Source organism: Thermobia domestica, chromosome 1 (assembly GCF_964235325.1).
Source record: "Thermobia domestica chromosome 1, izTheDome1.hap1.1, whole genome shotgun sequence".
Classification (NCBI taxonomy): Eukaryota; Metazoa; Arthropoda; class Insecta; order Zygentoma; family Lepismatidae; genus Thermobia; species Thermobia domestica.
The window spans coordinates 15,071,018-15,095,779 of NC_137454.1; the positions used below are offsets into that span (position 1 = coordinate 15,071,018).

Sequence of the window (24,762 nt, forward strand, 5' to 3'; positions counted from 1 at the left end):
GGCCACAAAACAAGAATTTGGAAATCTTCTGATGATAGATAATAACTTTATTATATTGTCTTCCTTCTCTTTTGCTAGAGCTAACGCAACCTGAACATTAAGTTTAATATAACCTTGATTTTTTTTTTCAATACCCTAAGAACGGTATGTAATAAAATTGGCGACCTCAGCTTTAGGATATTTGTTTATTTGATAATTTGTGTTAGGATATGTCTTAATATATTTTATAATTATTGTTTTGTGTGCCAAACTGAGATAAGTATGTGAAGTAATGAGTGGATTGATGATAATGAGCTTTTAGACGCGTGACCCAGTTCATGAAAATGAGTGAAGAAAGTCTTAGTGTAGATGGTTCTACCGAACACTTTAAATGTTGTGATAATAAGAACAATACGAGTGACAGTGTATCCATACGCTGTGAAACATGTGACCAATGGTTCCATATCCGTTGTTTAAATATTCCTGAGGAGGAACAGGAAGTGCTACGTACTACGAACAATAAATGGGTTTGTCTCGACTGTAAATTGGATAGTGCGTTAGATACAGAAACTGAACCACCTGTGGTGCAAAATCCGAAAGGGAAAGGTGTACCCGAAATCGAAATTGGTGGGGGACCATTACTTAAAACTTTAATTGGGATCATTAAAGATTTGAGAACTGAAATGTCAGTTATGAGCGGTGATTTGAGAACTGAAATGTCAGTCATGAGCGGTAAAATGGATGCCGGTAACAATGACTTAAGATCTGACATAAACAAGTTAAATGGTAAAATAGATGCTAATACGAATGACTTAAAAGTAGATATTGTTACGATTAAAGAATCTCTTTCCTTGGTACAGGAGGATTTATCTGCTGTTAAACGTGATTTAAAACGTGAGGTGTCACAATTAAGAACTGAATTAGAAGATAGTAATCAAAAGTTAGGTCAAACGATAGAAAATGTCAAAGAGTCCTGTGATAAAGAAGTAGATAATTTAACTGTCGAAATTACCAAGATTAGGTCGGACTTAGAAAACACAAATAAAATTTGTAAAGAAACTGCAGAAATTGTAGATTGTAAGGTCGAAACTTTGGCTAAGGATATGGAAATTTTGAAATGTGACATTAGTAAAGTAAATGTAAGATTAAATAGTGAATTTCAAACTGTAAAAGAGAGGCAAGTTGAGGAACATAGACAACTTCGGGAAGCTAATGAAAAGACAGCAAATATGATCCAATTAATGGAAAAAGATGTAATTGATGCGTACCGTCACAGTCGTGAGCGATGTGAACGGAATACCGAAACTTTGAGACATCTGATCGAGAGTCGTGGTAACCTAAATTTAGTTGAAACTCCTTTTGAGAGTCGTAGATCAGGTCAGGATGATAAGGCACTTCCGAGAACTCCGGTATTCAAACTTGATGACGTTTTAGCAAATGATACCGAGAATGACATGAATTATTCTTCATCGTCTTCGTCGGATTCTGAAAACCGTTGTAAAGAATCTCACAGAGCTAATCGTCTGAAAAAGGCGAAAAAGACAAAGAAATCGGTCCGTACGGGGATTAGTGAAAATCAGCGTGGCCATAGAGATCTGGTCATTAACGATCAGGACAATCCAATAAGTTTAGAGCTAAATCAAAAGATTAAGCCTTGGGAAACTAGTCCTTCTTATAAAAGGGGAGCTGGCACGTATCTCAAAGAAATTCATCACTTCCCAAAATTTGACGGTCAACTAACGCAAGGGGTAGCACAAATTTTCTTAGATGATCTTTTGCAGACTATGAGTATGTACGTTCTCACAGATCGAGATCGTGTATATATAGTGGGACGAGTTTTGGAAAAGTCAGCCAAAATCTGGTACCGTAGTGTTGCCTCTCAGATAAAATCTTTCCCTGACTTCGTGCGGCTTTTTAAGCTTCAATACATATCGGAGCGACTAGAGAGGGCACAAAAGCGCCACCTTTACTCGCTACGATATGATAAGTCAAAACATTCTTCTTTGTTAAGTTTTGTACGTTACATTGTAGAAAGATATAATTCAATTGTAACTTCGCCTTCAGATCAAGAGTTAAAAGATCTGATTTTAGACTGCCTTCCGGAGGAGGAAGCCAAAATTTTGAAACTAGGCTCAGTTAGCACGGTGCAAGACTTAATGCTACGAATAGCTGAATTAGAGTGTAGTCCAACTCCCTCGTTAGGAAATCAGGGCAATCAAAAATTTCAACCTAGAAAACCACAGGTTAGAAAAACATTCTTTTTATCTAATAGCTCTAATCGAACCGACAATGCGGTACAGACCGAGCCGATTGGCAATGAAGGTGGGGGAAGAGAAAATAACTCTAATTTTCAATTCGGAAATAAACCTCAAAATTCTAACGGGAGACCATACCGTAATAACTGGAGAAGAAATCGAAACCAAAAACAAGGATGGGAAAAGAATAGAAATAATAACTTTAGACCCGTGAACGGTATTCAGCCGGTTCCGATGTATGGGGGTGTACCAGTACCAGTACCTTACACGGTACCGGGAATGTACAATTTTAATAATATGAAACCGGTTATGATGCCAGGTCCTTCCGTTACTATGGTAACTTCTTCGTTTCCCCAAAACTTACCTGTTGTGACTACTGTCACTTCCGCTTTACGTCCACCGTACCCTTCGGTGACTGCGGAACCAATAAGTCCGGTAGTCGTTTCGGAAAACATGTTGAGCAGTCGTCACTAAGGGGAGACGATGGCTGCTCCAACCAACTTCTCTCCCCAAAACAAAATGTTAGTAAATTTTGTTCTTTCGAAAAAGAGAATGTGTCGATTGAAAATGAGTCTTCTTTAAAATTACTGACTTATTTTGTGTTAAAGGAAGAAGAAGGGAATATGTCCAAACAAGATTTCGAGATATTTCCTTCTCCTTCTATAGATTGTAAGGTTGGAAAGATGCAAATTAACTGTATCCTGGACACTGGAGCAGAGTTGAACCTCCTCAATTATAATATTTGGCAAAATCTTCAAATTTCCTTCCGTTCAGCAAAGCTTAAACCAGTGCCCAGTGTACATTTAACTGCTTTTGCAGGTAAAGATAATTTTCCTGTGAAGGGGTTGCTTGAATTGACATTAAATATACAAGATAATCTTTTCAATGTTCCAGTCTTTGTTGTGAAAGACATGAAAGCTGGACTCTTACTAGGCTCGCCATTCTTTGCTAAGTTTAGAGTTACTTTGGACAGTCATAACAGAAAGTTAATTTTGAAAAATAATAACGACGAAGAAGTAACTTTGGATATCTCTTATCCAAAGATACTTCTTGTTCAGTTAGATACTAATTCTGAATCATGTAAACCTAACCAAATTCTTTCTTTTTCTAGCGAACCATGTAAGGATTATGGTGAGATTTCGGAATTAGAAATTAAAGAACATATTAAAAGTCGTGATGATTTAGATGATGATACAAAATTGAAACTAGAAAACTTGCTTCTTAAATTCAAGCACTTATTTTGCGAATATCCCAAACCCATTCGATGCGAACCTTATAAAATAGAATTGACAGATCAAGAACCTGTGGTCGGAAAGATCTATCCGATCCCTCAAGCTATGCAAAAAGAGTTTGAGGAAGAATTGAAGAAATGGATAAGGTTGGGGATAGCTAAAGAACATCCCAGCAGTTATCGCAACCCAATTCATTGCGTGCGAAAGTCCTCAGGGGGTGTTAGGCCTGTAATCGACCTGAGATTACTGAACTCAAAGGTCGTAAGTCCTAAGATACAGGTCGAACCCATTAACGAAATTCTTACTCGCATCTCTGGAGCTAAAATTTTTAGCTCCATGGATGCGACAATGGGATATTATGGTATTCGACTGCATCCAGATTCCTTCGCATCCACAAGCTTTATATATTTAGGTCGACAATATGTATTATGTGTCCTTCCAATGGGTCTAAAGTCGAGTCCTAGTATCTTCCAAAATGTGATGAACTCATATTTTGGATTAGATACTAGACATTTTGTTGTAGTCTATCTTGACGATTTAATGTGCTTTAGTTCTACTTTCGATGAGCATTTTATCCATTTAGAACAACTCTTTGAAATTCTAACCTTTGGAAATTTTGCGCTAAATTTCAAGAAATGTCAGTTCATCAAGTCTGAAATTTTGTTTTTGGGACACATTGTGAATGGGAAGGAATTAAAGCCGAATCCCAAACATAACGAAGCGATAAAGTACTTTCCGATACCGAAAACCAAGAAGAAACTTAGATCCTTCTTGGGCATTCTTTCTTGGCGGAGAAAATTCATTCCTCAGTTCGCCGCTCTAACAGCGCCGTTTTTCGATTTGTTAAAGAAAGACAAGAAATATTGTCTAACTGAGGAATTGCTGAATAGATTCCAACAATTGAGGGAATTGTTGAGTGAGCCTCCAGCGCTCAGTCAACCTAATTTCGACCAACCGTTTCACCTATTTTCAGATGCGTCTCTAGAAAATTTGGCTGGTTATCTGGCTCAGTATGATGACACTGGAGAACTTCTCGTTATCGGATACGCAAGTAGAAAATTAAAGTTATATGAGGTTTCCTATTCGATTTTTCAACTGGAGTTGCTGGCGGTATTGTTTCTGTGCGAACATTTCTCATATTATATTTTAGGTAGAAAAATCACGGTCCATTGTGACAACAGCGCAGTGACATACGCTTTTACGTTACAGAACCTAGATCCCCGAACCACAAAAATTTTGCTGAAGTTACAGAGGTTCGATCTTCGGTTCGAGCACATTAAGGGAGTGGACAATAAAATAGCCGACATATTGAGTCGCAATACTCCGGAACTCCCTGCCGAACCTGAAGAATACCATGTTAATTCTGTTAATTTTGTTAATTTTGTTTCTTATGATAGTACGTGGTTCACTGTAGATGAGTTAATGCAAATGCAAGAGGGTGATAGGTACTGTAACGAATTAAAGGCGAAAATGTCAGACAGTACCGATTCTCGAATTCGGCTAGTGAACAATTTGGTTTATATTCAAAATTCAAAAACGAAGCGTTGGCTGCTAGTAATCCCAGAGTTATTGATTGAGAGAACGATTAGGAAGGTTCATGAAACGGGGCATTTTGGTGTTAATAAATGTTTGAAATTAGTTCAAGAATTGTTTTTCTGGAAAGGACAAAAACGTACGTTCCAAAAGTTCATCAATAATTGCGAATTGTGTGCCCGAACGAAGTTCTCCAACAGAATTATCGCTCGTGAGGATCTACATATTGAGGCAGATAAGCCACATATCAAGTTGTGCATAGATCTCGTAGGAAAATTGCCATGTAGTTATGGATTCTACTACATCCTCTCAATCGTTGATGTCTATTCACGGTTTCTATGTTATTTGCCATTGAGGACTGCCACAGCTGCTGAGATTGTTCGGACTCTAGAAAAGGAATATTTCTATCTCTTCCCTTACCCAAATTCTATCATATCCGACCAGGGCCCACAGTTCCTCTCGAACACGTGGAAGAATTACTGTAATGATCACCAAATTCAGCACATCTTGGTCTCGCCATATAACCCTTCTGGGAATGGCGTCGTTGAACGTTCGCATCGAGAACTCAACCGAATTATTCGATTATTGTGCAGCCATAACCACACTAAGTGGAAAACAGTGCTAAAGACAGCACAAGATCTGCTAAACTATTCTTATAATAGCACCATTGGATGCACGCCTGCCGAGGTGTTCATTTCTTTTTCAGCTACCGATAGATTTCGAGAAAAATTTCCATGGCCGTCTGAACTGAAAACAGTAGAAAATTCTAAACGGCATATTCAGGTGGAACCCCGTTTGTTATCAAAAAGAAAACGAAAGTCGCAAAATAATGTGATTGAAATTAAGGAAATGGATTTGGTTATGGTTAAAACCCATTTTCAATCGGATGCGTTTAAAAAAATCACGCATAAGTATATGCCTGTATTCACAGGGCCTTTTGTTGCGACTCGAGTGCATCACAACTCAGTTTATTTAAAAGATTTGGAGGGGAGAGAAGTGCCAACTCAAAATCTATCGAATGTAAAATTGTTCAATTGCTCTCCAGAGAAGAGAGAAGAGTTGTTAAAAGACTTTAAGTAGTCATATAAAAAAAAAAAAAATTGAAAAAAAAATAAAAAAAATAAAAAAAATAAAAAAAAATAAAAATAAAAAAAAAAGAGAAAAATATAATGTTGATGTTTTAAGTAGTTAAAAAAAAAATTTTTTTTCTTAAAGCCGCCGGGAAAAATGTAACAGACCGATTAACGGTTGTTTACATTCTATTTGAATTGGCTCCCGGATTGTAATGTTTACCCGTGTTGCAATGTTTACCGGTTGTTTGAGGCAGCGTTAAAGTTGGTTCGTGTATTGTAATACTGCACCCTAGTGTTTCCAAAGATTCGTTTCAGATTCGTTTTGACGTTAATTGGTTTGTTGCAGATGAAATAAATGACACGAAAAGTGATCAGTTTTATATGAGATACGCAAACACAACAATAATTTACCACTAAAACTTCGAACTGTTTCTTTCTACAACTGTTTCGCGTTATTGTAATGATTCCATTCATAGTTTAATATAGTACAAATTTATTTTATATTTTACCTTACCTCATATACGTATGTCTGTCAATTATTCACGTGATACTACCCGTGTTTCATTTGTTATGCGCCCTGATGTTCATTTGTTACTCATTCTGATGTTTATTTGTTACTCATTCTGGCTATCACTACAAGAGGGCGTTTGAATCGCTATGCGGGCATTTACTTTGCAAATGGCGACCTGCTTGAACAGTGAGAGCAGCGGTCGTCACAGCAACGGGAAATGTTTTCAAGACGTGGCTAGGTGAGTTTGAAAATTTATGTTATGTGGTTATTTCTGATAACTATGAAATGTCATTTAATAGATAGAACGGCTGCTTATTTGAATAGAGTTTTGTATAGTAACAGGAGACATAAATTTGTTTTAGTTCGTAGTTGATTATGTAATATCAAAATCGCGATTATTGAGGTCCGGTGACGCGACTAAGATGACGTAGTTGACCACCATGAAGTAAAGAACATAGAAGGCGGTCTGAGTTAGGCTCCTTTAAATTTGGAAATTTGATAGCTAAAGTATATATTCGGGAAGTTAACCTTATCTAAATTTTAATCTTTTGGTGAACCGAGACAATTAGAAAGTGAAGAAATTAACCGAGGAGCCTGACTTCAAAATTAATTTAAACACCGTTAGGCCCAAGGCCGCCAAGTACCATCTCCGCCATTACTGGTGAAGTATAGTGATGGCAAGGGGGATGTAATTCTTCGAAGTTGACGACAATGGGCCACACGGACGGTCTCCTGCGTTTGTAGGGTACCGAACTAGTGATCCAGTGGAATCAATTTTGGAGTGTAAGAAGTGGGAAGGATTGGACTCGCATAATCTGGGGAATTTTCCTAACTGGTAACATCTTTTCTTTGTTTTTCTTGTTCAATCATGAAGTGCTTCAAGATTACTATGCGTAGTTAAATCGAAAAGCGTCACGTGTCTTTCAAGCTCATTATCATAGTCCATTCATGTACTTATAATTGCATGCCATAAGCATGTATGATCGAAGTATGAAATCTTATGTACTTGATACGTGAACCTGAAAATCTTGTGTGTTGATACGGTAAACCTTTACTTTGCACGCACTCTTCTATAGTAATGTACTTTAAGATCTTTGAATGTTTAGGTTAGGTAAGCTTAGTTAAACGCATGTCCCTTGATGATGTTTTATTTTGTGGAATATTTGCTGTAGGTTAGGTTAGGAAATTAAATTTTGTCTGTGCTTTCGAATCTAATATGTGTCTGTAGATAGGTTAAATCTGAATTTAAAGATGTGTCCCATAATATTTTGGTTAGGTTAGAGAATTTAATTTTGCCTGTGATTTCAAATCTAATATGTGCCTTTTATTTTGTCATATGATATATTTTGTTTTGCCGGGGTGAACTTCATTTTGAACGCACTTGTGATAACTTGACGGTTTATGTTAGAATATTAAATGCTCCGTAACGTATGTCATTGGTAAATGTTAATGATGATGAAATTTCTTTGAGAGTGTTTTCATTTATATATATATACTACCGTGTTCTTTTTTTTTTTTCTTAAAAAAAAAAATAAATAAATAAATAAAATACATTTGTGTAGGTTAGGGAGAAGTATATCGTAAGTGTAGAGTCAGTAACAATTATACTTCGAACGTGTTTTTCCATATTTTGTCGTGTGTCCTTTTGATATTATTTCGTAATATATTTTGTATGTGCGCTTTCCATATTTCATCGTGTGCTCTTTAATATTGATTTGTAATACATTTCTACATGCGCAATATGTGTGAAATCGGAAAAATTGTACTTTGAACGTGTTTTAGTATTTAGTGACGTGCCCTTTTCATAGTATCTCGTAACATGCTCGTAATTTAAAATTCTCTTTCATATGTCTTGTCACATTGTTTTCGCAACATATATTTAGTATCGTAGGTTAGGAAAATTTAAGAGTTATCGTATTCTTTGATGTTGATATCGGTCTGTGCTGATCCGGTGAAATTTTATTTGGACATACCTTTGGATTTAATATCATTATTCCTAAAACTATCACCGCGTGCAACGTTTTTTTTTTTTTTTTTTTCTTCGGTAGGTAGATGTTTACTTTGAACGTGCCATGATGATAATTACGTGCCTATTCAATCCATTAAACATATATTTTGCCTCATCGAAACTAGTAACGTTGGAATATGTCTCAACTTGCTTCCCCAATTAGAATATGATTCCTTACGCGTATCCATCCCTCTTCAAGCTTAACTGATCATGAACAGAAACAATAATAAGTTAAAATAATAATAGTTGGAAAGGCGTTAAGAATGAACGCTCAATTAAGAGGTTTATTTAGAAATATAGAAGTAGAGAGGATGGATCGCCAATTTTGTTTTAGTATTAAGAATTTCCTATATGTATCAACGTTGAGAATCATGTCTGATAATACGAATATGTTAAACTACTATGATAACATATTTCCATATAAAATGTCGATAAAGTATCTTTGAGATACCATGATGGAGGCAAATGTTTAATGACACAATTTTTTTTTAAATCTGTTATTATGTAATCGTTAATTAATGGCACAAATAAACTAGTCTTGAGAATTTGACTTTATGATTTCAAATGCAATTTATAAACTTGAACTTAGATAGTTCTAATTGCTTATTTTCTTAATATATATATATATATTAAGCTGAACAATGTTAACCCTTATTTCTTGGTTGGCCACAAAACAAGAATTTGGAAATCTTCTGATGATAGATAATAACTTTATTATATTGTCTTCCTTCTCTTTTGCTAGAGCTAACGCAACCTGAACATTAAGTTTAATATAACCTTGATTTTTTTTTTTTCAATACCCTAAGAACGGTATGTAATACCAGTATCTCTCACGTACAAATTGAGATGTCCCCTCCCCCAACGACCTTTGGTTTGACAAAGAAAGACTTCACATTCCGTGTTTTCTCTCACTCAGTGACAATTATTTTCATGCGAAACAGAAAATGCACAACCCTGTGAGTTCAGGCAGAAACCATTCCTACTGAACGCTGCTTGCCAGCTCTAAATTTCTAGTCGCCAATAGCGACTTGGCGACCGGAAATTTTGTGCCCTGCTTTTTTGCTTATTATTGTCTGAGTATTCTATCTGAAGGCAGGTATTACCCATGCACCTAATTTAATTAAACGGCACATTTTAGCGGGTCGTGTGTATCAATTACCATATGCGCATTGAGTGTCAATGAATTAAATTATCCGTAATTTATAGTTAACTGTAATAATATTCTAGAAAAATTTATACCTTGAATCCCAGCCTTAGAAACATAATTCCAAACTGTTTCAGGTTATCTCTGGCCCCCCCTCTTTTTTTTTTTTTTTTTTTTTTTTACTACTACTACTACTACTCCGCTGACTAAAACATGATTAGAGGCTCCGTCCAAATATAAAAATTTATGGTACTATATAAAAGTTTACAGAGAGTCCAAAGTTAGAGCAATCTACGGTTTTAGTCCGGAATGCAAGGTAGGATCAATTTTTTCTAGTAATATACTGTATATGCATCCAGTAGCTTCCGTAAATATAACATTAGTTCATGTCGATCCGATGTGGATTAATGCTTAGCATTTTCTTCTAACAATTATGAGGTTTGGGTTCGAATCCTTTGACCGACTTTCCTGTTTTATGTTTTCTCATATTTTTCCCTTCCTAACACCCAGCGAAAGTCGGGTTGGCACTTTTAATATATAGCCGCCTTTCTTTTCGAAATTCCTTCCCGCATTCAATCGTTAATGTTCTCAGAGTAAAACAGCTTTAATGTTGTATCCGAAACATTGTTAGTGATTTAATAACTAATGTGTGTTAGTGGAAAAATAAGTGTTTTCTTCGGGACATCATTTTTCATTACTAATAGACGGATAATTTTGTAATATGGTTTCTATAAACTTAGTATAGATTTTGTTATTTATCTGAATTAACATGTTCTTTACCTATTGCTTTATCAGACTTATAACGAAAGTTTGAAAGCGGAGGAGTTTTTGTCAGAGTTGCCGGAACCACCGCCGCGGGAAGCAATACAGCAAGCAGTCGCAGATTTGATCAAAATGGGTGCCTTAAATGATAAGGAATCGTTGACACCTCTGGGAAAGAGAATCTCGTACTTCACCACTCACCCGAAACTTTCCAAGATGCTTGTTCTGTCTTGTGTTTTCAAGTAAGTATATTCCTTAGAGTAATTATTAATATAAGGTAACCAAAAAAAAAAGTTCTTGCTGTTTTTGACTTGTTTTATCTTGTATTTTCAGGTAAGTATATTCCTTGAAGTAATTATTAATACAAGATAACAAAAAAAAAAAAAAAAATCGCCGTTTTGGACGTTCCATTAATCATGTGCTCACAGAGAGGAAACGAAATGATGCACATGCTTGCCAAGCGATCGCGAGTCAGTCTGACCATCGACCTTCAGTAATGCAGGCACATTGCGCACATACAGCAGTCATAAGTTGTCCAGTGTCGAAGAGAAATGGAGGTATCGAAGCAGCTTGTTCGCATATGTTTCTTGTGTGACTTAAATGTGGGTCTGTCAGTTGACGCACCAAGTCGTTGCATATGCCGTTCGGGAAATGTGGGCCTTTCGATTGAACCTCTCAGTGGACGAGCACATGTGTTGGATGCCGAAGTCGTGAAAGCTGCCATCGAGGAAGACAGTGGTCTAATGTGATGAACTTGCACATAGATTCCATGAAACAGATGGGGAAGTCATACAAGTTAAGCAAGTAGTACCTCACACCTTATCGGCAGCTAATAAGGAATGAGGAGTGACATCCTCTTTGTCCTTGCTCATTTGGCACCTGAACATACCTATATTCGATCGCTTGCTTCCTCGTGACAAAAAGTGGGTCCTCTATGACACTCCCAAGCGTACTAGACATTGATTGTCGCCACGTGACCATGTTCCTGCACCCACGAAAAGTTATGGTCTCCATATCGTAGAATTGCCAAAAAGTTGTGCATTACAAGCTCCTTCCACCTGGCCAGATTATCACTGTTGATCTGTATTGTCAGCAGTTGCAAAGGTTTCACCATACATTTCGACAGAAGAATCCGCATTGGTGAATCGTAAGGGTGTGCTGTTCCTGCACGACAGTGCCAAGCCATATAACCAATTGAATTTGAGGTCTTTGTTTGGGTGAACATTTACTTGTAATCACTTTGTGTAATTTGGTTGCTGTTTGTGGTTTGTGGTTCTACCAATAAGTATTTTTTTGAGACTGGAACGTACCTGGACAGGACGAAGGACCTCTCCAAGAAGAGTTACAAATTGTTTTTAAATTGCTCGTCGGTCTCAATGATGAGATAAGCATTAGGCGCCGAGAGGTTCGGGTGTTTTGTTTTGAAAATCTTACGGACGATTAGATGGTTATTTAGACCATAACGCACACAAATATTACTTACACAAATAACGAAAACACACTAGATTAAATAACACTATACTTATTTATTAGAACACTATTATAAAAAAAAAAATAGCGAAGAGGAATGAACACAACACTGAACACAGAATATGAATTATAATTTTATAATTTTTATTACTAAAATTACACTTTGCCTTTTTAGTGCAACGTAGCCCTTTATATATATATGAGATTATAATTCAAATTTTATTGCAAATGCTTTTTTCACACCATTGACGCACTTGGGGGATTAGCACTGGGGGAAAGTTGTTGGGACAATTGCACGAGGAATCCAGTTGCTGCGCCAAACAATCCTGAAGCGTAAAGATGAATTTTTAGCAAATTAAACAAGAAATTTTTAAAAGTAGAATGCTGATGTTGGAGGACGCGTATATAACTGACATGTACGCACAAGGTCTGCGGACCTGGGACTTTACTAGTGGGGCTAGCCGTAAAAAAACGTCCTTTACCGGCTAATAGCTTGTGCCCCTTAACACAAATTAATATAACGTGCTTGGTGGCTGCATACAGTACCGGAGTCAAACTCCCTAAGAACCAAAGCTCAAGGTACGGGCTGCAGTGGTTAATTAAAGAGGGTTGGCAGTTTATTTTAAAAATTACTCAGTTAACTCACCTGTATGCACATATAAACAGAATACGGAAAATAATTTATGTTAATTTTAGTTAACTGCTTTTAATGCACTAGACATGGCGATAACTCTGGCGTGAGAAAGTATAGATAAAAAACTGCAAAGCAACGCAGTTGGTGCCACTTTGGTCACTTAAACATTTGGTCAGCCCGTATTTCTCTAAACTACTGCAATATTTCCATAAACAATTAAAGAAAGCACTTTTGATAATAAGTCAGGAGGAAATATTGAAATGGTTTGTCACTAACTGAAACGTTCTCACCAAAAGCAATGTTTTAAATATATATATGAAAAAGCGATGAAAGACTTTTTTGTCCAGTTGTGTGGGAAAGAAGCAATTCCCACCGAAGAAAGAACTTATATGAGTCGCAGAATAAAGTACAAATTGAAAATAATAATTACTGTTTTTACGAAATATACAAAGTGTTTTCAAAAATATTTTTATAACCTGGTAGCGGCTATAGCTACATGTAAGAGGACCCGGGAGGCTCATTAGCAACTTGACTGGGAGACAGTGTGCCATGCATTATATTCATCGGACCTTGCGCCAACAGATTACAGTGAAACCTCTACTAACGGACACCTCCCGTAACGGACATATTTTGTAATCCCCAAACACTGTAATAGGAAAAATCATATTGGTAAACCTCTCTAAAACGGACACTCTCTAGTACGGACACGGACAGTATTTTCTATCTTTTATAGGTATTATGTACCTCTGTATTACGTACACTTTCTCTAGAAACAAGTTGAAAAATACAGTAAAAATACATTTTTAGTAATTCATACATGTGTCATCAAGGAAGCATTGTGACAACATTTTGCCTCCTTAACTGTCTACTCAGCAATCCAGACGAAGCATTATCTGTTTAACAACACCCTCATGTGCTTTGCTTGCATTTCACTCCCACTCAACCTGCTTTAGACACAAAAGTGATTGACAGTTGCCTGCCGTCTGAAATGACACGTTATTCTACTGTCCCTCTGGAATCTCTGACCAAGCAGAAGACAAATTTAGTATCTTCTGCCCTCGGGTACGCATATTGTCTAAAAACAGACACTACTGGACTGCAATTAACCCACAAATTAAAGGAACATACTGTAAACGTAGTAAGTAGTGATAAGTGCAAAGTGCAGAAAACTATAACATCTTATTTCCATGTTGTGTCTAGAACATAGAGTATTGAATGGCAGAGGATAATGCAGGTTCAGTATTATTTTGGTAATATTCGTAAATACTTGATTCATGCAATTATTTTTTCTAATTGGATATTACATTGTTTACTCATTTACGAAAGGAAATATTGACACCTCTCTAAGGCGGACACCTCTCTATAGCGGACAATTTTTGATTCCCCACGGCTGTCCGCTTTAGAGAGGTTTCACTGTACTACATATTTCATTTCCTCGACAATCATCTCCATGCGATATCCTTCGCAAGTGAGAGAGACCTGTGGAACGCACGTACGGACTTCTTTGAATCTACGCCCGCCGAGATTGATCACCAGGGTATTGTGTTGCTGCAGAAACGTTGGCAAAAGGTGTCGGATGGTGGTGGAGATTACTTCGAAATCTAAATGTACGTACCGTCCACTGTATTGCTCTTTGTTTATCACTGTTGTAGAACGGCAAGGACTTTTTTGGTTACCTTATACCATGCCTACTAGTATTGAACATATACATGATAAAGTCACGCAACCGAATTCCAGTACCTACTTTTTTTTTACAACTTGCCTTACACCATAATTCATTTTAAAAATAAATAGCTAACATGCACTTTGCAGCTTGTAAACTTTGAATATACATGTATTTAGCGTGTTGCATTAACACATTAAATGACTGTCCTTAGTTAAGCTAGCCGAAATACCTTTCTTAATAATATTTAAGTTCATTACCTGATTCCTTTTAGTTCATTTTTTCTTCTTAAAAGCATAATCAACAAAATTCAGGAGTAGAAAGATCCGATAACGTGGGAAGACGAGAAATTATCCGGTCACTAAGAAATTTCTGAAATATGTTTTCGCCTGCCGTATACGCAGATACGTCAGTTTGTAGCATACTATGATGTCGTTTATCATAGCTCTATGAGTTTTCGAAGAAAAAAGAAAATGAAAGGAGGTCTACAGGGTTTGTATGATAAGTAATGAGACCAGGTCTGGAAACATTGTTTTATTGATCTGATCTGTACAGGGACTTAAAAGCTTTCGAAGTACTCTCCTCTTGCGTCGATGCACTTCTGCAATCGATGTTTCCACGCTGCAAACGCCCCCTGGAAGTCAGCAGCCGGCATGTCCTTTAGAAATGTGGTCACGGCTGCTTGGATGGCTGTGACGTCTGCAAAACGGGTTCCTTTCAAGCGTGGCTTCAGCTTCGGGAAGAGGAAGAAGTCGGCCGGGCTCACATCTGGGCTGTAGGGTGGTTGTGGAAGGACTTCCACCCCAATCCGGGTCAAAAAGGAGGTCACTAAGAAGGCGGTGTGGGCAGGGGCATTGTCGTGATGCAACTTCCACCGGCTAGCGATCGCCGGTCTTTTCCGCTTGACGCTCCTGTGCAGTCTCTCAAGGACTTGTTTGTAGAAGGCGGCGTTGACGGCTTGTCCTTGGGGTACAAACTCCTTGTGGACCACCCCCACATTGTCAAAAAAAACAATCAACATTGTTTTCACCTTTGACTTCGACATTCTGGCCTTCTTGGGGCGCGGGGACGCAGGAGTGTGCCACTCCGCGCTTTGACGTTTCGTTTCAGGGTCGTACTGGAACACCCACGACTCGTCACCTGTTATGACGTCATCTTCAAAGTTAGGGTCACTGTTCATGAGGTTCAACAGTTCCTGACAACAATCAACACGTCGTTGCTTTTGTTCGTCAGTCAACACTCGCGGCACCAGTTTCGCACAGATTTTTCTCATTCCCAATTGTTCCGTCACAATCTTGTGCACTGTTGTGTGGTTCATATCGAGTTCATCAGCAATCAATCTCAACGATATTCGACGGTCTGAGTTCAGGAGATCCCTCACTTTTGCCACAGTTTCGTCCGTAGTCACTGTTGTCGGGCGTCCAGCCCTCTCCAGATCCTCAACGCTTTCCCGACCGTTCCGGAACGCACTGTGCCAACGAAACACCTGGGCTTTGGATAGGGCTTCCTCTTTGTAGGCCTCCGTGATGAGAGAAAGCGTCTGAGTAGCCGTTTTCCCCAGGCGAACGCAAAATTTGATCGCATAACGCTGTTCGATGGAACCCTCCATGTTTGTTGATTTTCCGCCGTGACAAGAATGTTCACAAGGGCTTTGTCCAAGGCTTGTCCGCGCTCCACTAAGGCTCGGAGCCAACTGACGCGCGGTGCGTTGCTTTGCTCGGACCCCTCCCTACATCCTCCATCACCGACAAACCCGCTCCAGCGACACGCGCGCCGCGGCGCGGCGAGTCTCATTACTTATCATACAGACCTTGTAACTATTCTGAAGTGGGTGTTCCTTTATTATTATTATTATTATTATTATTATTATTACACTGTTGATTTATATATGCTTCACTACCCGCAGCATTTACCATATTTCCATTATGGCCCTGGTTTTTGATCGTAGTTTTAAAATTTGCTTCAGATAACCCTTTCAAAGGTAATTAGTATTGAAGACTTGAATAATGATTTTTTTTTTTTTTTTTTTGGTACATACACCTTGGGCCATTGCTGCGCTGTACTTTATGTAGTTGGTTGATTACTTTATCCGTCTTCATACATATTGTAAAATTTACCTTATTAAGGTAGTAGGTAGACTTATTTAGAACACAGAATTCAGTTTTCTTCCACAACCTTTTTGTTATAAAATTCCTGTCATATACAATATAACACAAAGTCACCATAAGTGTGATTTTAAGACCAATACAAAGTTCTCTATATAGTTTGTGTAAGCAGGTGTCCCCAGGCCTAGCCAGTCAAGGAAAGTATTCTCACAAAGCTCCTGGCAAGCTAAGTGGTTTAGGGTTTCTCAGTGCTCCAGGCAAGCAAAGAAAGGTTGGTGTCCTGCAGAGCTCTAAGCAAGCTAGATTGTTGCGGTTTAGAATTCTCTCAGAGCGCGAGACAACCTAACCGAGTGGTTGAATTCTCACAAAGCTCTAGGCAAGCTAGATGGGTAGAAGACCTCGGAACTCCAGGCAAGCTAAGAGGCGATTTGACCTGGCGAAACTGATGTCGGTGGAGACGTTACATAGTGTTTTATACCTTCTTATGGACAGCGGTGCCGCTGGTGTTCCTCTTTCGTCACATGACCAGATGATGACGAGGATGCCTGTGGTCTGCTTGCTTGTGGGTTTGTTTATACAGACACTTGTAGAATATTACAATATATATATATATGTATATATTGTGATCAACCTTTAAAAGAGTCCAAGTTGATTTTCTAAATTAGCGTGAAATAATTTCTCGAAAATTTCTGACTTATGTTAAAGACTCAACATGCGATAAGTGGAAAAATGACACGGTTATGTCAGCTAGACTAAAGACGACAGTGATGATGAGAAATGAATGAAGTGGTGGAATAAAGAAAATGGGAGAACACGGGAGAATGCCGAGAAAAACCAAGCATACTGTTTTTTGTCCAGCACAAAGTTCATTTGGCGTGAGCTGGGATCGAACCAAGGACCCCATGCATCAGAGGTGAACACTCTACCACTGAGCCACCGCAGCCCCTGCGGTAATTGCAACTAAGACGTAAGAAATATTTTAAATTCTAGATGTGAAACAGAAACATGTAGGACGTTAGCTTCTATAATCTGTAGACGGTTTGATCATCTCTTCTTATGTAAACACAATGCTTAAAATTTACACCAACATAACAACTTGAGTGTTATTTCTGATGAGACGGGTAGATCCCATCACTTTTTACTTTCGAGCTGTATTAGAAGAGAAGAAAATATGTGTATTGTGAAAAAATTCGAATTCAAGATTTCGACGAATTTACACATTTCATGGCGCTTATATGCCGGAAACGTTGTTTATGAATGTCTATTCATCCCGATGTATGTATGTTTGCCTAGAAGCCATACCATTCAACGTGTCCGTTTACTTAAAGACTACTTCAGTCAAGGTTTATTTAAAGATTACACTTCACTGTTTATTGCGCCGAAGCCTTCGGTCCGCTGAGCACTACAAGTAACATCGTGATTGATTAAAGGCTCTAATTCTGTACCCATCAGCCACCCTAAATTTCACATCATATCATATAACAGAAGTGGCATGTGTTATATATCGTTGGAAAGATCACACCGAGTACACCTTACATGTGAAATATCTCGTTTGAATAGGGCCTGTAGAGGGCGTGTACTCCATGTGACCCTTCCAACGATATATAACACCTGCAAATCCCCGCGTACCACTTCAAGTACTTCTCTTGAGAGACATTTCCAGTTTTTTTTATAAGAAATTAAAATTATCATTGTGACCCTGTCTTTCTGCAACCAATATTACAAACCTCTTAAGCAAGATTGTATAACATTTCAGGATAACGTGACGCCCAGTCTTGTATGTTCCCCCTTTTGTAATTACGGTATTATATAGGGTATCCCATAAAGAACATAAGTTTTGATATGTCCGCCATTTCTGACCTAGTATACTGGCAGTACTGAATTTTACACGATTTTCATCTGTTGTCTTTGTGGTTAGTATTCACGGAGCACCGAATAGCACATGATCGTCGTTTTCTAAGAATATAGCGCTTAGCGACGGAACAGCGATGACGATCATACATTATTCGGGGCTCCGTGACTACTAACCACAAAGATGACAGATGAAAATCGTGTAAGTTCAGTGCTGCCAACTTACTAGAACAGAAATGGCGCGTATTTTAAAAGTTGCATTCTTTATGAGAGATCCTTTAGACTCTTTATGGTGTCGTGCAACTAGCGAACACCTAATTTTTAGCATGTAAATATGGCTCATACCAGACATCTGCTACCACCGACCTGCTGCAGAGCTACATTTTTCCGCCATCTACAAAGTGGAGTCAAATGACTCAGCAGATCTTTTTCTAGTTTTCCTTCGTCTGTTTTGCATGTTGGTTACACCAGACAAGTCGGGTGAAGAGAAGAGGAGTCTAGGGGTATCTGTTGGAGTAGCATTTACGGTGCATGATAATACGAGATATGTTTCCGTGTTAATAATGATTGTATTGGGTAGTGAGCTTCTCCCGATTACTGCGTCTTTGAATCCATACCAGACGCTGAATTCAACTTTTATCTTGCTTCTGCCTCTTTAGTGTCGCTGATGGTTTGTCATTTGCCTTTGTTAACTCTAGTCTTTAATATACTTTAACTGCGAGTTGTTCTTAAACATACCACTAGCGCATCCTCTTGCTGAGTGAGGAACCAGCGCTTCAGAACCCCATAATTAGACCTTGGTTAAACATTGATAAATCTTTCCGTTAACATAATCACACACGAATTCTTAGTGCTAACTAACTGTCTAGGTCCGTGCCTATGAGTTATTCTGATTTTCATATCGATCTCGATAAATCGAAACTTTATTGTAATGTCAAAAATATCGTAAACTGTAAACAATAACGAAAAAGTTGAATATCAAAATAAAATGTCGAATAATATCAAATACCTAATTTCGAATCGAACACTAATAAAGAAATGGTTGTCGAAATATCAATAATATTTTTGATTTCTATATTTGAAAATATCGATTGACCGAATGATATATCGAAATTCCACACAGCCCTACTAAGGTGCTACGTTATCACGTAATTTGTGGCACAACATGGTCGTATCCGCTGTTCATAATTTAGTATTTGGTCGGTGTATTCATGTAATATATTATAGGGCTATGTATCAGTAACTTCTCAAAAGAGAAATAGAATACCGTATTTATACATTGTACAGGTATATAAACTAATGAGCACGGCAAGTCTATTATATATAATGTGTTTGGTGGAGGGAAGATATAGCTCTAAACTATCGTTTTTCGTGGAGCCTCAGAAAGAATGCTGTCACACTTGTTTTTATAGTATTTCTTTAGATTGTGCCTTTTAACTAGAATTCTTGTATTACTAAGGATATAATCAAGTATATTGAGACAGTTTGTGCGTTTCAGGTGTGTTTCACCGATGTTAACAATTGCCACGATTCTCAGTTCAGACAGAGAGCCGTTTGAATCTGTATTGAAGCAAAAGGAGGAGATTAGGTGTATAAAATCACGATATAGTTCATCCAGTGATCATTTGGCGATGGTCTTTCTTTACCGTGAATGGGAAAAATTGAAAAATCGACGTGAAAGAGAAGAATTTTGTAGAGATTCCTATTTAAATTCCGGAAGAATGTGGACTGTTCAAGGTATGGAGATTTTTTTCTTTATTTTATTATTATTTAATTTTTTGCTCTTGTAAAGATTGACACTGCATACACAGGAACTGCAAGATGTTTTTGATATACACGTAGATAGTACAAAATGGTTTATTTACTCATTGACTTAGTATTCTGTATTTTATTTATTTTCGTATAGAAATATAGTGTAAACTTGTTAACTTGGCCTTATTTTGGTGGAACGGGCCGATTTTCATAAGCTATATATTACTTATTGCTTTGTAAGTTGTCCAACTTTTGAGTTGCCAAATCTTATGTTTTACCTTAGTTTTACGTTTTTCTTGCAGTTTTGGATTCCACGTTTATATTTTCCTCGAAAGCCGATTTCTTCTGTTCTTAAATAGATATTGAGATCAAAGAAATTATAGTTCTGGATACTTTAAAAATATTTTTGTAATTAGTGGAAAGAAATGTTTCTTGAACTAATAAGGGTGTCGGACTGTTGAGAGTATAGAAAATCCCACAGTTGTTGACTAGTGATTGCTGATGTTTGCTAATCGTGACCTTAATACGAGTACTGGTAATACAAAAGTATAAACACAATTTCAATCGTAATCTTCAAAGGCGTGTATGCTAACCTTACAGCCACAACGGAGCTCTTTGCTACATATGAGACAGATGTACTGTATGTATTGTGAGAACTCAGAAATCTCATGGTATGCAGTGCTGTTGTCTTGGGATGCAAATGGCTGAATTGCCACCCAGATGAAAGAGCCAGTTGGAAGAATCAAGTGCAGAAATAAAAAAAAGTTATTTCTTTCTCATGTCTCGTTTGTGCAGGTGTATGAATATTTCAATGAAACAACTCAGCGCTTTTTCAGTAGAGAATTTCACTATTCGCTGGACAGTTCACAAACTAAAACCATCTATACTAATAAAAGAGGGGAAACAATCGACTTTTTTACACATAAGATCCTCTATAGGGGAAAATTCTATATCAAACGCAGAGTGGAAAAGTGACTGATTATACAGGGACTTGAACCCGGGACTTCCGGCATACCGTGCAGATGCGTTAACCACTATGCCACCCAGTCCATTTCCTAGAACAGCCACCCACACACTTTCAAAGTCAGTGCTCTCAACTTGAGCCACGTGGCTTGTACCACAGACCCCTGCTGTGATTAGACAATCCTGTATCCATACACCGAGCACCCTTTGACGGTTGTAATTTCATATATACTAATGTAAGGAGTAAACAACGGATTTTTTTTTACACACCAGATCCTGTATAGGTGCGAATTCGACTTGGTCTATCGGTCCATTTTAAGCAATTATGGAACCTGAGCAAAAGCTTAACCCAGCAGGAAAATTTGTTTTTCAGCATGTGCTGTTTGTGTTTTTCTGTTTTTAAATACCAGGGTTCCTAATGAAGTAGTCTTTAATTTAGCGTCCCACAGTTATGTTTCTTAAAATAAATAAGGCGGATGCTTAATGAAGTTGAATGATAATGGAAGAAGTGGTGTAACACAGAAGAATACCGAGAATACCGAGAGAATTCATATGATCTGAGATCAAACTAGGACCCGTCCCACAGAAGTGAACGTTTTATCATTGGCTTTCGTATCCTTATAGTTTCTAATAAAATAAATTTGAACAATATTTGCAGACCATTATGACTCTTTATATGTTACCATTCAAACTATTCTGATTTACCTAGATATATATAAAACTAAGCATCCTTACACAATAATTAACAACTATTATCAAACAAGTCCGTGGCTTTTTAACTTTAACAGAACTAAACTCGGTATAGAAGTACGCCTTTTGTAGAATTGCGATTGCCAGTTTAACCTTTTACCGTGTCCATTATCGTCAAAGAGTGCGGAAAAGATAAATTGGTATTATGAAAAGAAGGTTGAGTTGAGTTGATTTTAGTTTAGCGTCCCGTTCAGCAGCGAGGCTGTGAGACGTGAACCTACTGATTAACGTGGAATCCGAACCACATGAGCTCCCGCCGGGAATCGAACACGGGTCTCCCACGCCAAAGGCGCGTACGCTAACCGCTTAGCCACGAGGGAGCTCTATGAAAAGAAGGATACGAAAACTTATTGGTTTTTAATATATGCACAACAATTGAAATCAAACACTTCTCCATTTTTAAAGAAATTAAAACGGTTATGTAAGAAATGTAGAGAACAGCCGATTTTATTCTACCTATATCCTTTATAGATGTGAATAGGATGAAATCCAAAGAATGGAAAAGTGCAAATACGCCGGGATTTAAATTCGGATCCCTCGCTCATCATGGAGTTAACTACAGGGTGGTTGTAAAGTCAGTACCTATTTGTAACAATGAATTTTTCAAAAAGTAAACAACCTATTATAGTTTTATTTCCATTGAATACATTATTAGGGTGTACCATCTGGTTATTACAAGGTTCCTACTGGTTAGGGAAGTTAGGGGAAATGGTTCAGGTCAGGGAAATTGAGGGGAAAAGACTCGAAATCAGGGAAAGTCAGGGAAAGTTTATAAAATATATCTTTTCTAACATTAATTGTACACTAATTTCAGCTTAGCCAACCATTAATGATCACAGTATGGATCACAGTTGCTAAGAATTTTATGGGTGGTAAGTGGAATGTACGTATTATGAACAATTGATTATTATTTGTCTGTATAGAATAAATGTTCTCATATATAAATATTCATTTTTATTTATTCCTTATTTATATGTCAACGTCATCCGACCTGTCATGAAAGTCAGGGATTTTCCTGCCAAAGGTAAGGGAGAAGTCAGGGAAATAGATTTCTCCAGATCAATAGGAACCCTGTATTAAGTTACATTTCTAGTTACATTTTAAGTTTGCGTATACACCCGAATTTTCCACACACTTCTTTTAGGAACTGAATGCACAGCTCTTCTTAGCATCTCAACTGGAACATTCGTAAAAACTTCACGGATACTTTGTTCAAGGCTGTTAATACATTTGTTCCTTAGCCCAACTTCAAAGGAAGAAGTGGAATTGGGTTAGATCAGGACTGCGTGCAGGCCATTCTGTCGGCCCCCGACTGCTAATCCATCATCAATCTTAGCTCTGTCCTCAGCGTTGTATACACCAGCCATTTTGTGTTTTCACTGGATCAGCTTCTGAAATCGTAAATGGTAAACCTCGCATTAGTAAACAGTATAACATGCTAACTAGAGCTGATTCTAGTGTGTACGTTAATGTAAATTAAAAATAGGTATTGCATTTACAACCACTCTGTAGTGCGGTACCTAGCAAGCATACTAAAGTGCTTGTGTCAAATAGCTTACAGATCACTCAGTTCATTCTTATGTAAGATTCTTTTAGCCAACCACTTAACACACAGTATAATTCAGTTCATCTCCTTTTGTTTTCTAGGATTGCGAACGATTTACGCTGACCACCTGTATGAGTGTTTTATGCTACCAGATTTAGACTTCGACCCAAATTCTCCTCATGACTATTATGCTGGACATCACGAAATAGTGAAAGCAGTGCTATTTGCAGGGGTAGATAATATTCTCCGATTGCGATCGTGGGAGATTCACAAAGGACGTATTCGAAGAAAGAGAGTTTTACTAACTGAGTAAGAATTTGTCTTGTTTCTCCATCTTTTTTTATTATTATTATTACGAGTATTGTTAAAGTTTTCTTCAAATATTATTTATGAAACAGTGAATAATGCGTATATTTTTTATCGTTTGGGGACATTTCAACTAGTACATTAAAAAAAATCATGTTCACTTTCTAATCTTCAATTTCATTCACGTTCGTTAAGCATTTTCAAATAGCAAAGCAGCACACAGGTAATGAAAGTACTGATTTAGTATCACGTACTGAGGTAAAACGCATAATTTTGTAAGAGCAAAATTGCAGATAGTTACTTTTGATTACATGCCCAAAACCGTAGATAATACCATTAAAAAAAAAAAAAAAAAAAAAAGTACCCGCCTTAGACGAGAGACCTGAAATATTGTTCATCTACAGATAATTATCAAAATAAGAGAAACACAAATCTTTCAGTTTAACGTCCCACGATTATGCCCGTTAGGCAAAGAGAGATGATGATTAAAGCAAGTGAATGATGATGGAAGAATGGTTGTTAGGCTAATGGAGACGATGATTAAAGCAAGTGAATGATGATGGAAGAATTGCCGTTAGGCTAAGGGAGACGATTAATGGAAGTAAATTATGGAAGAATTGTCATGAGGCTAAGAGAGACAATGTTTAAAGCAGGTGAATCATGATGAAAGAATTGCCATTAGGCTAAAGGAGACGATGATTAAAGAAAATGAATGAATGATTGTGAAAGAATTATCATTAGGCTAAGGAAGACGATATTAAGACAAGTAAATGATGATGGAAGAATTGCCGTTAGGCTAAGGGAGACGATTAACTGAAGTAAATTATGGAAGAATTGTCATGAGGCTAAGAGAGACAATGTTTAAAGCAGGTGAATCATGATGGAAGAATTGCCATTAGGCTAAAGGAGACGATGATTAAAGAAAATGAATGATTGTGGAAGAATTATCATTAGGCTAAGGAAGACGATATTAAGACAAGTGAATGATAATGAAAGAATTGGTGGAATGAAAATGTGGTAGGAAACGGCAGTACTCTGCGAAAACCCACGAACACGATATTGTCTACCACAAACTTACTACGCCGGGATCGAACCAGGGATCCCACGCACCTGAAGTAAGCGCTCTACCACTGCACCACCCTGTCCCCACAATAATGGAAACAGCTGAAGAAAATTAACATATCTCATGATTAAGTGAGCTGTTAACTGACATACTGCTGAAGAT

At 37.6% G+C, this 24,762-nt stretch overlaps 1 protein-coding gene across 2 annotated transcripts in view; it reads left to right on the plus strand.

Moving 5' to 3' along the window:
* LOC145683450 (ATP-dependent RNA helicase DHX30-like) overlaps window positions 1–24,762 on the plus strand; it is a 95,561-nt gene that overhangs the window by 50,576 nt on the left and 20,223 nt on the right. For both annotated transcript variants that reach the window (XM_081754789.1, XM_081754794.1), the window contains exons 10-12: window positions 10,531–10,739; window positions 19,719–19,957; window positions 23,333–23,540. In XM_081754789.1, coding sequence (XP_081610915.1) covers window positions 10,531–10,739; window positions 19,719–19,957; window positions 23,333–23,540 — 656 coding nt within the window. The remainder of the gene's footprint in view (window positions 1–10,530; window positions 10,740–19,718; window positions 19,958–23,332; window positions 23,541–24,762) is intronic.